This window comes from Sycon ciliatum (assembly GCF_964019385.1).
Source record: "Sycon ciliatum chromosome 5 unlocalized genomic scaffold, ocSycCili1.1 SUPER_5_unloc_1, whole genome shotgun sequence".
Classification (NCBI taxonomy): domain Eukaryota; kingdom Metazoa; phylum Porifera; class Calcarea; order Leucosolenida; family Sycettidae; genus Sycon; species Sycon ciliatum.
The window spans coordinates 180,550-195,425 of NW_027044462.1; the positions used below are offsets into that span (position 1 = coordinate 180,550).

At 45.5% G+C, this 14,876-nt stretch overlaps 1 protein-coding gene and 1 long non-coding RNA gene across 2 annotated transcripts in view; one reads left to right on the plus strand and one right to left on the minus strand.

Moving 5' to 3' along the window:
• LOC135830308 (angiopoietin-related protein 7-like) overlaps window positions 1-14,876 on the plus strand; it is a 49,207-nt gene that overhangs the window by 27,370 nt on the left and 6,961 nt on the right. Inside the window, exons 4-6 of the mRNA XM_065342573.1 lie at window positions 9,902-10,015; window positions 10,972-11,177; window positions 11,535-11,571. Coding sequence (XP_065198645.1) covers window positions 9,902-10,015; window positions 10,972-11,177; window positions 11,535-11,571 — 357 coding nt within the window. The remainder of the gene's footprint in view (window positions 1-9,901; window positions 10,016-10,971; window positions 11,178-11,534; window positions 11,572-14,876) is intronic.
• Window positions 6,405-7,385, minus strand: LOC135830304 (uncharacterized). Its single transcript, XR_010556011.1, has 3 exons — window positions 7,165-7,385; window positions 6,660-6,915; window positions 6,405-6,475 (listed from the first exon to the last, which is right to left on the minus strand). It is a non-coding gene; the product is annotated as an uncharacterized LOC135830304 (long non-coding RNA).

A 14,876-nucleotide genomic window follows, 5' to 3' on the forward strand; every position in this document is an offset into this window, starting at 1 on the left:
TCAGTGTGTTCACCTTGATTAAGTGTTCTACTTACAAATGGGGCTTGAAGCTGCTTGTTCACATTCCTGAACATCACTCTATCGCCAGCCTTTGGCATCTCCACCGTAGCTTCAGGATGTTCACTGCAGTACATCATATGATTATTCAATGCCTTCTCCGTGACGTGTGTTGAGAGACATCTGAAGCAGACGAAATGTGCTCGACGTGCTCCAGTAGCAACAAGACGACTGAATGACTTTATCCACACCCAGTGCTGCACCTCCACGTCATTGCGTTCGTCTTGAATGAGCAATACATTGATGGCGGTCTGCGGTTGCTGAGAAATTCTTAACGGATATATGACTTTCTCTTCATATCCGAAGACGTTGATGTAAAGACCGTCGTTCAGTCTTTCGATGACTGGTATGTCTTCCAGTTTTGCTGGAAACTCGATGCCGCTCACATCCACAGTATCCGCATGTTCTGCGTACGACGATTGACGACATGGATGAGACTTGTCTGCCGAAAATTTAGCAGCCAGTATTGACCATCTAAAGTACGGATGATATAAGACATGGACAGAACATACAGTTCAATCCATACACCATATCACAACACTGAAACCCCACTGCTATACTTACAGTAAACACTTGTTGTCAGTGTTCTGCACGTTAACAATGGCCTTCTTCGACTTCAACTCCGGTGGCAAGGGGATGTACGAACTTCCTCCAAGTACACAGTAGCGTGACATTTCGATGTGTAAACAGGAAATCCGTTCAACTACCCAACCTGATCCATGACGAACGAAATCATCAAGACGAGCGTTGATCTGAGCTATCATCGTACTGAGAAGGTCCCTCAGCTCCATGGTGTTGAGCACCAGCGTTGTACTCGATCGGAAGAAGAATGTGTTGGAAACCATTTGTCCTGTAGCAGGATTCAGCTTCTGCATCACCACCTGAACTACCAAAGAACACTTGTACTGACCCCATTGCTCAATATTCTCTTCAAGAAGCAGCTCCAGCGACGGTAGAACATGAGAGAAAAACTTTAGTACATCTGCAAACTCTTGATCAGGACAATAACTAAAGAATTGCAATAGATCAGATGATCTCACTACATCAAAAGACTGACGAGGTTTCTTCCGAAGGGGTTCCATCCTGAGCAGGGGTGGTGGCGGACAACCACACAATGGCTTGACAAGGTACCGAGGACCTATTCTTATAGGGTTTTCGTAATAGTTGAATTCGGAATAACGTGTTGTTTTTCAATTAACCAATCCACTCATCTCCCGCTGGAAACAATTAACCACTTACCGCACTTCCCGCTGAAAACATGTGACCAATTAGCGCACTTCCCGCTGAAATCACGTTCATCCTTTTATCGCGCATTGACCCATGTTCCACACTTCACAGTGAAATCAGTGCTGCAATGATGTACTGTGACGTCAATGCATGGATGCCTGATCTGTGCATCTGAGGTCAAGATGAATCCGGTATTCCAGCAGCTAAAAGTTCGAGAAAGAATTGTTGTATGTCGAAAAGAATTATACGAGAGGAAAGCTAGAAAAATTCTACACCTCATGGACCTTTCGATTACGGACATAGATGGAAAACTAATTGACTTATGTCAATGGAAAGATTCCAAACCCGAACAAAAAAAGACACGGCATGTCGCGAGCAACGTTTTGGTTTTTGGCGCGCACCGTGTTCACCGTGTTCTCCAAGGTCGTCACCTTCCCGGAGGCGGGACCCGGCGGGACGGGACTTGGCGGGACCTATAAAACCTGATATAATTTCATTTTTGGTTCACAATTCATTTTTGAGTCCATTGGATGATCGAGTACCGTCTCCAGAATTTCTCTCTCTATCAGATCAAAGATGTCGGCCTGGTCAACCTCCGAACCATATGTTGAGAAGTGGTATTTATTTTCTTGTAGAAAGGATGAATTGACCGTGCGCTTACTGACAGATATATGTGAACAAAATGGGTGCTATCTTCTCTCTCTCTCCGGAAAATGATCCGAAAAATTGAAATTACAAGTCAAAATACTGCAAAACTATGAGTTCTGATTAATATAAAATTGGAAAAAGTGAGATAACATTGACATTTGAAATAGTAATATTTTAGACATCGGAATGCAATATTATGATGTAGGGCAGGACATATTACCCACCCCTAAAAATCAAAATTAATGATACATGCAGAATTCCAAATCATGACACCATATTACCTTATTGTTTAGGGTAGAGCATAACACCCCAATACATATTTTCAATAATACCCCCTTTTTTTTGAGGTAGGGGCACTTATTTTTATCCGCAAAAAAACCGGGCCAAAAATAATTTTCACCGCAAAAATGGGGTACTATTAGTACCCCATTTTTCAATAATACCCCATTTTTTGGGACCCGGGCGCCCCCTGGCCCAGAACCCGCTCGTTACCTTCTACTGGCATACCCAAGGGAGGTTCTTGATCAATTGAGCGCACGAGGCGTGGTTGGTTGGTGATCACCAAGTCCAGACACGAAAGAGAGCCATTAGGCGAGGAATGAGTGGGGAAGTCAACCATCTGGTGGAGCCCAAGAGCAGCAAATACTGTGCTAAGGAGATCACCAGCCTTCGAGGTAGAATCGGTGGGACACCAGCTTGAGTTGTGGGCGTTGAAATCGCCAGTCACTAACAGATCATAAGAATCTAAACAGACTGACTGTAATGCCTCAACAAACATGTCACAAAAGTACGACAATTGCATTGTGCTCTGTGAGGGTGGTCGATACATGCAGCATAGTAAGATGGGATTCTGAGATTGAGTAGAGGGGGAGCCAAGTTCAAGCCACACAGACTCGCAGCCAGGGCGTTGAAGGTCGGCACGAGGGGAGACGTACGGAAAGGAGTCCGAACGGACAAGTACGGCAACACCCCCATACCCACGGCTACAATGTGCTGACCGATTGTCTTCCGGAGGTCGATCTCTGCGGATGCAGATATAGCCTGACAGTGAGAGCGGGTTCGAGGGACAGAGCCACGTCTCTGTTAGGCAGATTATGTCAGGCTTAGCATATTCGGCAATAACGCAGAGCTCAGACAACTTGTTGACAACAGAGCGACAATTCAGAGATACTAGGGTTAAATCACGCTGGGATTTAGGGAAAAAAGGGAACGCTGATGGATTAAGCGCTGGACATGCAATGCCAGAGGAGGGCTGAGCGGGGTAGAGCGGGTGGGCTAGTTTCGATCGTGGGGTGAATACAGGGGCGTTGGGATTTAGTCGTTGTTGCTGCATCGTTGTGTATGTTGGTTTGTTAGCATGACAGTTCAGGATTGATCATCACTGCCTCGCCGCGAAGTAGAAGACGACTTGTTACCTTGGGCATCAGCAAAGCGCCACTTTCGCACTGTGTGCTGGATGGTGGCCGGCCAGAATTTGGAGTCGAGAACTTTGTCCTCGTCCGATGCTGCCACGGTTACGCGAGCATGGCAAGAACCCAGGTACGTGTTTTCTGAAATCGAACAGTTCAGTACGTCAACTTGGCGGGCCTTGCACCACGCTGTTATTGACTCTGCCCTGCAACCCGGGCTGACATTTCCAACGTACAGAACAAGCTTCTTTGTACGTTCAGGCCCTGTTAGCACACGCGGGTCGGCTGCCCGGGGCTGAGGTTTCACGTAGCGTGACGTAACCCTACGGCGTGTGACTTCCGACCACCCTGCACCTGCAGCACTCGACCCTGGGTTGGATTGCTCAGGTGGGTGTGGTCTGGTGCCATGCATTGACAAAACAGGCTGCGACAAATGGCTGGAGGTGGTGTGAGCGGGGGTCATATGGTGAGTACTAGAACCCGTACTACCCTGTGTGTACTGCATAGGACCAGAGGAAATATGGGTGCGTTCACGTGGGGGATTCAAGTCTCCTACGGCGGTGCTGTACAACTTCCCGCCGGACATTGCCAAATTTTGCTGTGCTTCCTGTACGAGAGGGTGTACACAGATTTCCGGTTGTTGGAGCCCCTGAACTTCCCGCCTGAGTTGTTGCACTTCTAATAGGCCTTCATACATGTCACGTGCCTGTTATCAGGTCGTTGCTAGCGTTTGGCCAATCAGAGCAGCACCGTACCAGGGCATTATCAGACGATAATGCCCGGGTACGGCGTACCCATGCCCATTAGGAATGACCCCAGGCGTACTACGTACGCTGGTGCACTGCCAAATATGCACCAAGCCATGCCTTTTGGGCAGTGACCTGGTACATAATTGGCAGCACTCCAGTGCACATAGAACACGTGGGACCATTCCTAAGGACACCACATGCACTCGCACACACCACACAAAACGAAACTACTTACGTGCATCGTCCAAAACAATTTAATATATTTTACTAGCAATGTCGACATAGGAGAAGTAATTTATAACAACGTGACAATAACACACAGCATGTCATTACCATGCATTACTAAATTCAAGTCAATTGAGACGAACAAGTCGACAGGTGAACATGCATCACAAAGTTACCTATCTGGAAGAGATCAGATTGTATCTCGAACTCCTACAAAATGTACAGTTACATCTACATGTACATGTACTTCAAATGTACCTAGCTACATGATTGTCCAATGTACATAATGGACCTCAAGTAAACTGAAAGCAATGCGAACAAAATCTCAGATGTACATGTATGTGAAAAAGTATCATTGTTCCGAATAAGAACACTTACAATGTACTCTCAAAGCTAGTCTATTTACTAGTGCCACTTGGTCAAGGATGTTTGCGGCCAACGTTAACTCCAAAGCAGCAGCGAATGAGCTAACTTCCGTACCGCCCAATAGGCAACACTAACACCAAAATGCAAAGACATATTCCTGGAACTGCAAGTAAATCTGACACAAAACGTTCTATCATTCCACGGAGAAAGCTCCTTCCGATCTTGTTCGACCCTTCATTCATATGACAGCTGATTGGAACCTTCCTCCTCCCTTGACCATGTTTACCTTATTTGTCTACAACTAGGCACGTGGCATGTATGAACTATAATAAACACATGGTACGGAGGGCATTATGGCTGATTGTATGCCCTAGTGCGTAGCTCTCGGTCGTGCACCGTAGCCCGCGGGCCTGCGGCCCTTGGGCTACGGTGCACGACCTCGGGCTACGCACTAGGGCATAAATCAGCCATAATGCCCTCCTAGTCCACAGGCCAAGGTGCAAAAAAGTGACTTTTCGTTCCCGTTCGAGGGGGACCAAGGTTTGACATGTGCAAATGATAGAGAATACATAGAGCTTTCAGGATCTGTGTCACTTGACCCAGAAACATGGGGCTTTGTTGACCAAATCAACGAAATACTTCTTGAAGAGTGTTACCATAGCAACCAAAGTGATAATTCCCAATTTAGGTATCTTGCAGATTAAATACCAACAGTGTTGCTTTGGAATGAAGTAGCCAAGGCCCAGACCTAGCTGTGTACACATTTTCATGATGATCGGAGGTGTTTTACTACCTCAATAGCATTTCTTAGAATAGAACACAATAGCGTCAATACACGGAATGCAATATACACTAACCATGCTTATGCAATCAACGGAATTCCGCCACTACACCTTGCAGTTCATTTTCCGCGTTTCTCTCCTCATCAAGCCCCACATACTAGTAGTAGTACTGTTCTTTCAATCAAATGAACCCCTCGATAGGCATACTGCCTTTGGGTCATTTCACAATAGTAATACATTGTAATAATGTATGTCACATTTGAGAACATATTATACAACAAGGAGCCTGCACAAAATAGGAAATAGGACAAGTACACTAGAAGGATAATTTATTATTTCCTAGCATGAAGTCTCTGATTATAATAATAAAGTCTTAGTACTGGCATAATCTGTAAAGTTACTATTACTGTCACGCTTTCATGGGTCTCCGGGCATTCCGATCATATTTCATGCCTAACTTTTCTGGTATAGGAGCTCCAGTAAGAAGATCATAGGTCCTCTGGAAACAATTTAAAATGAAGGTACAGGTTAAATTATAATGACAATATTACAGTCATGTAGATAATATGATAAGAAGAAGATGTGCTATCACCCGTGCTGCGGGATGCGGTTGTCGGCCAAAGAAAGACAGTTCCGGCATCCACTGATGCTGACACAGATCTGTCATAAGATTTGTTGCAAGATATCCCAGAGGTGGTGGGACACTCTAGAGCTGGCTGCTATCCATCATGCACTTGATTGCTCAACCTGAAAAAGATAGAAAGAAAGAAAAAAGACCATCGCACAATGATTGTGTCCCGTTAGCAGCAAGCCGCGTGACGGATCTACATACATGGCCAAGTATAGTCAGTATGGACAGGTGCTCATTAGCAGCGCATCTCTCATGCTTAAAGACTTGGAAGTTAATACAGCACAGAGATAACGGCAACTAGTGATTGCTTACAAGTTTGTCAGTCCCGAATCCTTACGGTTGGCTGGCTGCTATCAGTCATGAGCTGTGTCACTGCAGACCCTATAACACACATACGAGAATATAACGCTTTGTTAGTATTGAATTCAAGTTCACATTACTTAAAAGGATTTGACCAGCCATGTACACCAATGGTATAAACAGTTACTATCATAAATATCTCTCACGTGAAGCATTCATTGACGGCATTATTTTAAAACAAAACAAGATATCAATGACTACTTACAAATCAGTTTCAGGTGAGATGTGTTGGGTCGTAGGCAATGCTGCATGCTGCTCTGGGTAGTTTGTGCATACTACTGAAGAGTGGTGCCGACAGGTGCAAGCATCTGTACACAACAGCATATGCCGGCGGCACGAACAGTTGCCACTGCTGCAACCAGTTTTGCACCCGCACCGGAGGAACTCTAGGATTGACTTTGGAGCAGGTGGCAGGCTTAACCAGTCAACTGCCAATGTCCCATTGCTTTCTAGGTGCCAGCCTGTAATATGAAGAGAAGAATCACAGCGACAGGAAAAAATGTTCAAACTCCATTACATACAGAGATATCAAGTACACTGGTTCTATACAACATCTTCTTAGCAGATTTATCACAGCGGGTACTCTTACAGGTACATAAGTATTAAAGCCTGCTGCACTTTCTTATTCAACACCAACACAGACAAGATACATACTGAAATACATTCTGCCATTCTCTTACTTAGGTGTACTTTACTATTGCTGCTCTCACCTTGTTCTTTCTCATTCGGTGATGGTGCATCCACATGTGACAAGAGGCATCGCTTCCAAATACCAGCTTGGTAATTGGAGCGGCAGCAGTGCTTTAGAAGGGCGTCATTGCAGGGTGGCAGTTGGTTGGATTGCAGACTCCTTGTGCAAAACAGCTGGTACCTGGCATCATTGACCCGGGAACACGTGGTGTTGTACATGATGCAGACAAACTTCTCTAGGGCGTCGATGACAGCGGCACGAAGGGTTTGCTCGCCATCCTCGGATTGCAAGAGCGACGTTGTTTGCTTAGTGCTTTTGCCTGGAATCTTCTTTTTCAAAGAGCCGCAGAAAATGCAGGTTTGACGGCCTGGCTCGACAATTGGGGCCTGCACAGATTGCCGAGTGTTCCGGCGGGGTTTCGGATCAACTGATTCCATACTCCAGTGTCCATATCATATCTCTATCCCTCGACAGGCCATCGCCTCTGGGAGATATAATTTATGCTTATAATTATGTCAGTCACCAAAACTTCTCTATCTCGACGATTCCTTCATCTGGCGCAGTAAAACATTATCGTTTCCCTAACCTGCGTGCTCAGTCGAAGGGAGACATGTATGGTTGCCCAAGGATGAAGGAGCACTCCTTGGGCTACCCGAAACAGTCGCCATGGATCGGTTGGTCGTGTAGAGTAAGCCCTTTTCGGCTTTCTTTGTTGTATCCGACTGCTTCAATTTCTTCTAGTTCTGCAGTGCCGCCCCACGTGCCGCGCCACGTGAAAGCGAAATTCAAATTTGAGCAGGCTCTCCGCGTACTCAAAATTGCAGGAGACGACAACTGCGCACTTGGGGTCGTTCCGAAAATTGGAACCAAAAGGGCTTACTCCGCACGAAAGCCCCAGCTCCGGGGATACCCAAAAGTAGTTTCGAGTAGCCCGAGGGGTCCTCTTTCGGTTCGCCACAACCAAACTTGGTCCCCCCTGAGCGGGAGCGAGATTTTTTTATCTCGAAAAATTTCAACCCTGGCCTGCGGACTATCCGTACCATGTGTTATTATATACTTATGCACATTGTACAGATGCACGAAATCCCGTATAATCTTGTAGAATCCCGTAGACCCGGTTGGGTGTTGAATGTGCAGGACCCTATTGTGTTTACTGCTATTTCCACTATGAAATGGGCCATGAAGGCATTTCATACGAAATCTTTTTCCGGCAGAGATCTAGCTAGTCGTTAGTTCAATCCCAAAGTGAAGAAGGCTTGAAAAGTGATCGTTTGCCATGAATTGTGAGGCTAAATGGGTCAAACGCGCATGTATAGCACACAATGAACACCCGACCGGGTATGTACACACCTACGGCCATAGTACAGAACTTCGTACATCTGTACAATGTGCATAAGGACTATTCCAGACTCAGGATTTTGTCGGCTCTATCCTGTCTCAAGGAGACAATTTCCTGTGACATGCAGCTAATTGAGTCAGTAAGGCTTACAATTGCAAGTTGGAGCTCCGATGTGGGTAGCGAACTCTGCGCCAACACGCCCACTCCACGCTTCCTCAGCTGGCTCACCAGATCCGGCCGGGAGAGGCTCGAGGCTTTATCCACAGACATTTGCTCGCCGATCTTGATGAGCTCCTCATAGCCAACCAAAGCCAGGTCCATGCCTTCGTTTGTCGCCATTGGTACTGTTGGTCTCTTCTATTAGTTCTAAGCAATAATGGGGAGGGGTAGTTCTGTAGAGAGACGCACCTCGAGGCTAATCCTCGGAGCACAAAATGTCAAACCGCACCCTACTTTCACTTAAATAGGGCTTTCAAACGCAAGATCATAACGTGAAGCAACTTGAAAGAATGAGTATGAATGCGAAGTGTATGAGGGAATGCATGTAGGGCGATAGTGCGGGTTCGAATCCCAGGTTATGCCTGAAAAAAAGGAGAATTGAAAATTTATAACATCCATATGCTTTTTTGCCTATGTCATCAATGCGGTAGACGGTGTCGTATTACCTCGACCGTACCTGTCCCGTACCGTACCGGACCATCAAAGACGGCTGGCCACAATGCATATTCAAATAGGGCTTTCAAATGAAAGATCATAACGTGAAGCAACTTGGAAGAATTAGTATGTATGTATGCGAAGTGTATCGGGGGGTGCATGCAGGGCGATAGTGCGGGTTCGAATCCCCGGTTACATGTATGTCTTAAAAAAAGTAGACATTTATAAGAATTTATAACATCCCTATGCTTTTTTGGGTCTAGGTCATCAAGGCAAAAAAGCATAGCGTAGGGCCCAGAGCTTCCAAGCTCTCTCGTTTATGTGATGTGATGTGTAGCCTGTGGCTGGCCACATTCCTACCTTTCTGTGTAACACTTGACTTTGGTTAACTTTATCCAGTACACAGCAATAAGAAACAACGGTATCTTCGAACTTCCTGAACAATACTCATTGGTTTGAGGGACAGGTGCAAACGGGAAAGTGTGAAGATAAATGCTACGTGTATATGCATAATGTTGACTAATCACCATGTCCCGGTACTTCTTTTGTTTCCCTGGAAATGAGATCTTCGAACATTCAAATTACACATTTGTTCTGTTACTCAAACAAGCTACATAAATTATGTCATGTAAGATGTGTGTAGAGGAATGGTGAAAGTCAAAAAAATTATTTGCCTTCTATCTGAGTTCCATACGAGATTATCACTTTAAAATGCCGCCTCTTTCATCCTGTCCTTCTTTTGTTTGCCTTTTCTACCTCCCAGTACTGCCATCCTGTTCTGGTAATCCATGTCAGAACGGTGCAACATGTCAACAGAGAGGATCATTAGTTCATTGTCACTGCCCACCATTGTATATTGGAAAACGTTGTGAAGAAAGTAAGTATACAACACAACACATTGATGCTGATCTGATCAAGTGGGACGTCGTACTGTGTTTAAGAAATCGTTAGGAAATATCATGTTCACAATAACATCACTTATCCTTATAGTAAAGACAAATCCTTATCTTGATTCGCACCATAATCAAACACAATGACGTTTTCTCTTCCCACGACATTCCACCACCCATTCCCGGAGCACAAAGAAGCATCAGTAAATGCTCCTAACGTCGTTGGTAGATACCGTTAGATGACTACAACCAGCAATTTCAAACGGTTCACAAAACCAGGGCTGGCTGATGCTTTCAACTCTGTGATAATCTGATAGGGCGCTGGCAGGGGGGAGGGGGGGAGGGGGATCGGCCATTGGTTGTGACCTAGACGATGTGACATATCTCATTCGTGTCCTATTGTCGTCCAACTTCTAGGGAGTTGTGAGTTGCCTGGGTGATACACGTGAGAAGCTGTCTGTGGCAATGATGTCCAAGCTACTCACTTTCCCTTTGCCGCTTTACACCTTCCCCTGGGTCATGTTACACTAGCACACAAACGATAGCGACGCATATTTTCTTGCAGATGAACAGTTTTACAGTTCTGTTTGATTAAAACGAGAAACCACTATTCACGTTGTACATGCATGGATCATTACATTTGTGAAAGAGAAGATTACCGTGTCATAGGATGACTTCTACACAGTACGTTTGAACGATGGTTGCTAATAATATTAAAACGTACTCGTAGAATGAATCTTTATTGATTTTGTAGCCTTCATTGCTCTAGTTTAGCGAACAATATCCACTGATGAACTTGGCAAGGAAAGCAATTCGGAAAACTCTGGGGGCTTCGATGGTGCTTGTCGATGACTGGTACTAAAATAGTAATCCTGATGAAGCGAATGTAACCTGATCGAGCCTTATACGAAACGTGATTTCTTTTGCTTGGCTTTCTCTCCAGAGTGGTTTGATGCAGCTAAGTTTAAACAGCAATCCAACACATTACATCAAGTCAGTGAGGATGTTCAACAACTGAAACATGAGCTACGTGCTGGAAGACAGGATGATATCAATCGTATTGATTCATATCTTCAAGAACTGGGTACAAAGATTCTTACTAATGTAAACTCCACCATGAATCAGATGTCATCTCAGGTTGCCGCCCTGGTGAGTTCATGATATAGCGGATTGCGTTAATTGTACTAGTAGAACATGTGTTAACCCAGCTATAAGTAACTTTGCCATGACTGAATCAGAGTCGGTGTAGTTAAGCTCACTTCCCCTACAAGATAGTGAATGCTTTATGAGTGCTTGTAGTCCGTCAGTATACAAGCCAAACAATTACTGAAGATTTTCACCCTGAATTGATGCGAGAATGCGGAAACGATGCTAAAAAGAAAATTAATGTTAAAATTTGAAAACTATGTTCTGTGTTTTGCAGAGTTATGAGAACGAGGTTGTGAGCTCGAATGCTTTTTCATGTTTACTTATGTACTTGTTTGCTCTTGCTGGTGTTTCCCACAGAATGAAAGGCTTAACGAAGTCGAGGGAAGGCAAGAAGGTACGATGCAATACTAATGAAATGTAAAGATATAGGATTAATAAGTTACTAGTTATGACTAACAGTCCATCAAGGTAACGAGATCTTATACAGTCAGATAGTGCGACAACGCATCCAAGAAGTGGAAACCAACACCCTTCCAACTTGGAAGGCTCAGGTGGGGACAGTTCCAATGAGGGGAAAGGATGCATTGATCGGTAGGTGTAGAAATTTGTATTTACTTACTGGTCGCACTTCATGACACATAATGAAAATACTCAACATAAGGAAGTGAGAATACAGTCTGCGAATTGCTTTGTGACATCTTCTACTGCTTATCGTGAATAGAACTACTTCAGTAGTTGTTTCGGTACCATAAGTATCTCGCTAGGTATATGCAATCTTTCATTCCAAGTAGGTGAGCCAACTGAGAGAGAGTTACGTTTACACGCAAGTAGGTAAGGCAGGGGTTGGGGATTAATGACATGTACATGTATATGGGTAAGTACATATGTAGCATTATCAGGCGTATACATGTATGTAGGTACTCAATCTGCGGACAGAACTCCACGTGTCCCACGTGTGTTTCATGGGTCGGAAAATTTACTAGCTGGGAGAGAGAAAACATGTTAGTGACACAAAGAATGTGTTTACCCAGTGGATCCGTGAGACTGCCATACCACTGGGAGCACCTCGCATTAAAGTCACCCATTACTAGGAGAGACGAGCGTGGACTCTTCACGGAGGCAAGGCACTGTTGAATGCATCGCAGAATCCTTCTATGAACGGATGGGCTTTGTTGGGCGGTCTGTAAACAGATCCGACGACAAGCTTAGTCTGATGTTGGTCCCTGGGAGACTTAGTTCTCGCTGGGAGGGCAAGCTCTACCCAGGTGGCGTCGAAATTGAGGAGGTGCATGTCGGGGCGGTGAGTGACGGAGGCAAATGTACCGGACCTGATAAGGATTGCGACGCCTCCATACGCGTGGAACGGATCGGTATTCCTCCTGTTCTCCTCTGTTGGCCTGTCACAACGAAAACACTCGTAGTCCGATAGAGAAAGATCCTGGTCATGGGACAGTCAGGTTTCAGTTATGCATACCATTACGGGTTGGAAGGTAGAGCAGAAGTCATGTAGTTCAACTAGCTTATTTCCGAGATAACTGGCATTTATGCAGGCTATGTTCAGTTTACCCTGGCAGGGAGGGAAGTAAGGCCGAGCGAGTGGAGTATAATATAAATAGTCTTTATTTCTGGATTTCCCAAAGGCTAACGCCTATCTGGGGGATCTCCTATTTGTGTATGTACTAGTAACATAGTTAAGGATGCGAGAGAAAGTGCGCAAAGTGAGTGTGAAATGTTGGTTTGAAAAAGGAATAATAAGAAACACAAGGAAAGAAAGTAAGACAGAAAAGAAAGGAACAAGCATGTAAATCAATGATTGCACATCAAAGGTGTACCAGTGCAGTCGAACTGATACTTAGCAATGTGAATACGTAAATGACGCTTGAATTCAGATAGGGAATCTAAAGTTGTCAATCGGGGTGGAAGACAATTCCAAAGAGAACCAGTTTTCTGTAGGAAAAGGGATGAAAAAATACGACCATGTGAGTTAAATACGAGCTTTTTGGGCCTACGGGCACTACGTGATATGGTTATCGCAAAGCGAGAGAGATATTCTCGGTGGAAATTGATGTACTTAAATAAAACAACAAGAGAAATAAAGATACGGCGAAATTGCAGAGATTCTAAGAGACACAATCTATTCAAATTGGATTTTGATTTATAGATATCAAAGGTTATTTTTGCAGACTTCATGAGTCGCCGGCAAACCTTAGCCTGGAGTACATCAAGGGACTCTAACTGAGCGAATGTGATCCTAAATTACCAGACAGGAATGGCATATTCAATTGCCGGACGCACTTAAGACTTATACAAGAGGAGAATATGGGACTATGGTTTCAGCTGTGATCGCGCCATTATGCTGGGCCTGAGGAGAGGGTGTTGTCTACCTGGTTGGCATTGCCGGCTCTGGTGTCGAAGCTGTCTGTGCCAAAGCACCGGGGCTGAACTGTGTGTGAGAGAGTGGCCGGCCAGAAACCTTTGTCATCGACGGTCTGTTCGTCAGTTGCCTGGACTGTCACCCGTGCGTACGCAGTCCTGAAGTACATGTACTTCGATGTGAACACTACCCCTTCCTCAATTTGTACTCCTGGGCAGAGCACCATTCGGCGATTGACGATGCCCAGCAGTGTGGCCACACGTTGGCAACGTAGAGCATTTTCCGTTTAGTCCAGGGTTCTGTCGTGAATCCTGCTGCCGGCTCGCTACCATGAGCCGGTATCGTGTAGCGGGATGTCTCGACACGTCTAGTCACCCTTTCGCTTGCGGACTGACCGTCTGCAACGTTCTTTTGCCTTAGGGCGGCTCGAGAACGTCTGCTCTGGTGCTCCTGCTATATATTTTGCGCCGAGTCCCTGGATCTACGAGATGCTAGGGCCACGAGTACTTGTACTTGAGTTGAGTGCTGCTGATAGAGATTTGTTGCTGTGCATGCACTGGGCTGGCTGACACTGCCAGCATGTACGTGTGTGCCCTACGGGATTTGTATTGGCGGGCTTGAGCTGGAGAGTCCAGCGAGTGCACGTGCAGGTTGTTGGGATGTTCCTGCTACGCGAATTGTCGTTATATCCGCAGTCGTTATTAGCGAAGTTGACTGTACATGTAATACGTCGCTGTACTGTGCTGTGCTTCCAGAGGTCGTGTGGCTCCCGTTTGCGCATGGCATGGCATGATGTGTGTGTACTGCGGTGTGTACGCTATTGTCTCTAAGGTCAGCAATTTCCCGCCTGAGTTGTTGGGTCTCAAGTTTCAAGGGCGCAATTTCATCGTCTCTGCCCCCCCCCTTGTCACCACCATCTCCTTGTTTAAATCTATTATTGTGGTGGACAATGAGGCTATGGCGATCGTTAAAATCCTATACCAGTCGAACCTTCCAGGATAGGGTGGTACCGATGCCCTCCTTCCGGAGAGCTCCTACCAGGTCTTGCCGCGAGAGAGAATCAGATTTCGAGATGTCCCTCTGGGTGGCCAGATTTTGGAGGCCGTCAAACGTCAGAAGGGCCAGGTCGACATGCTCAGTGGTGGCCACAGTCCACAGTTAGTCACAGACGCTATGGGTTGCAGTTGCACGCTCACAGACAAGCTGAGAGGAAGTTGAATCGCGAGTACATGTTGAGCTTCAAATTTTGCATCCGGTCGCAAGTACAAAAAATGATATCCTTCCAGAGATCCTGAAGGTCATCCCGAGGAGACTTTATCTCCATC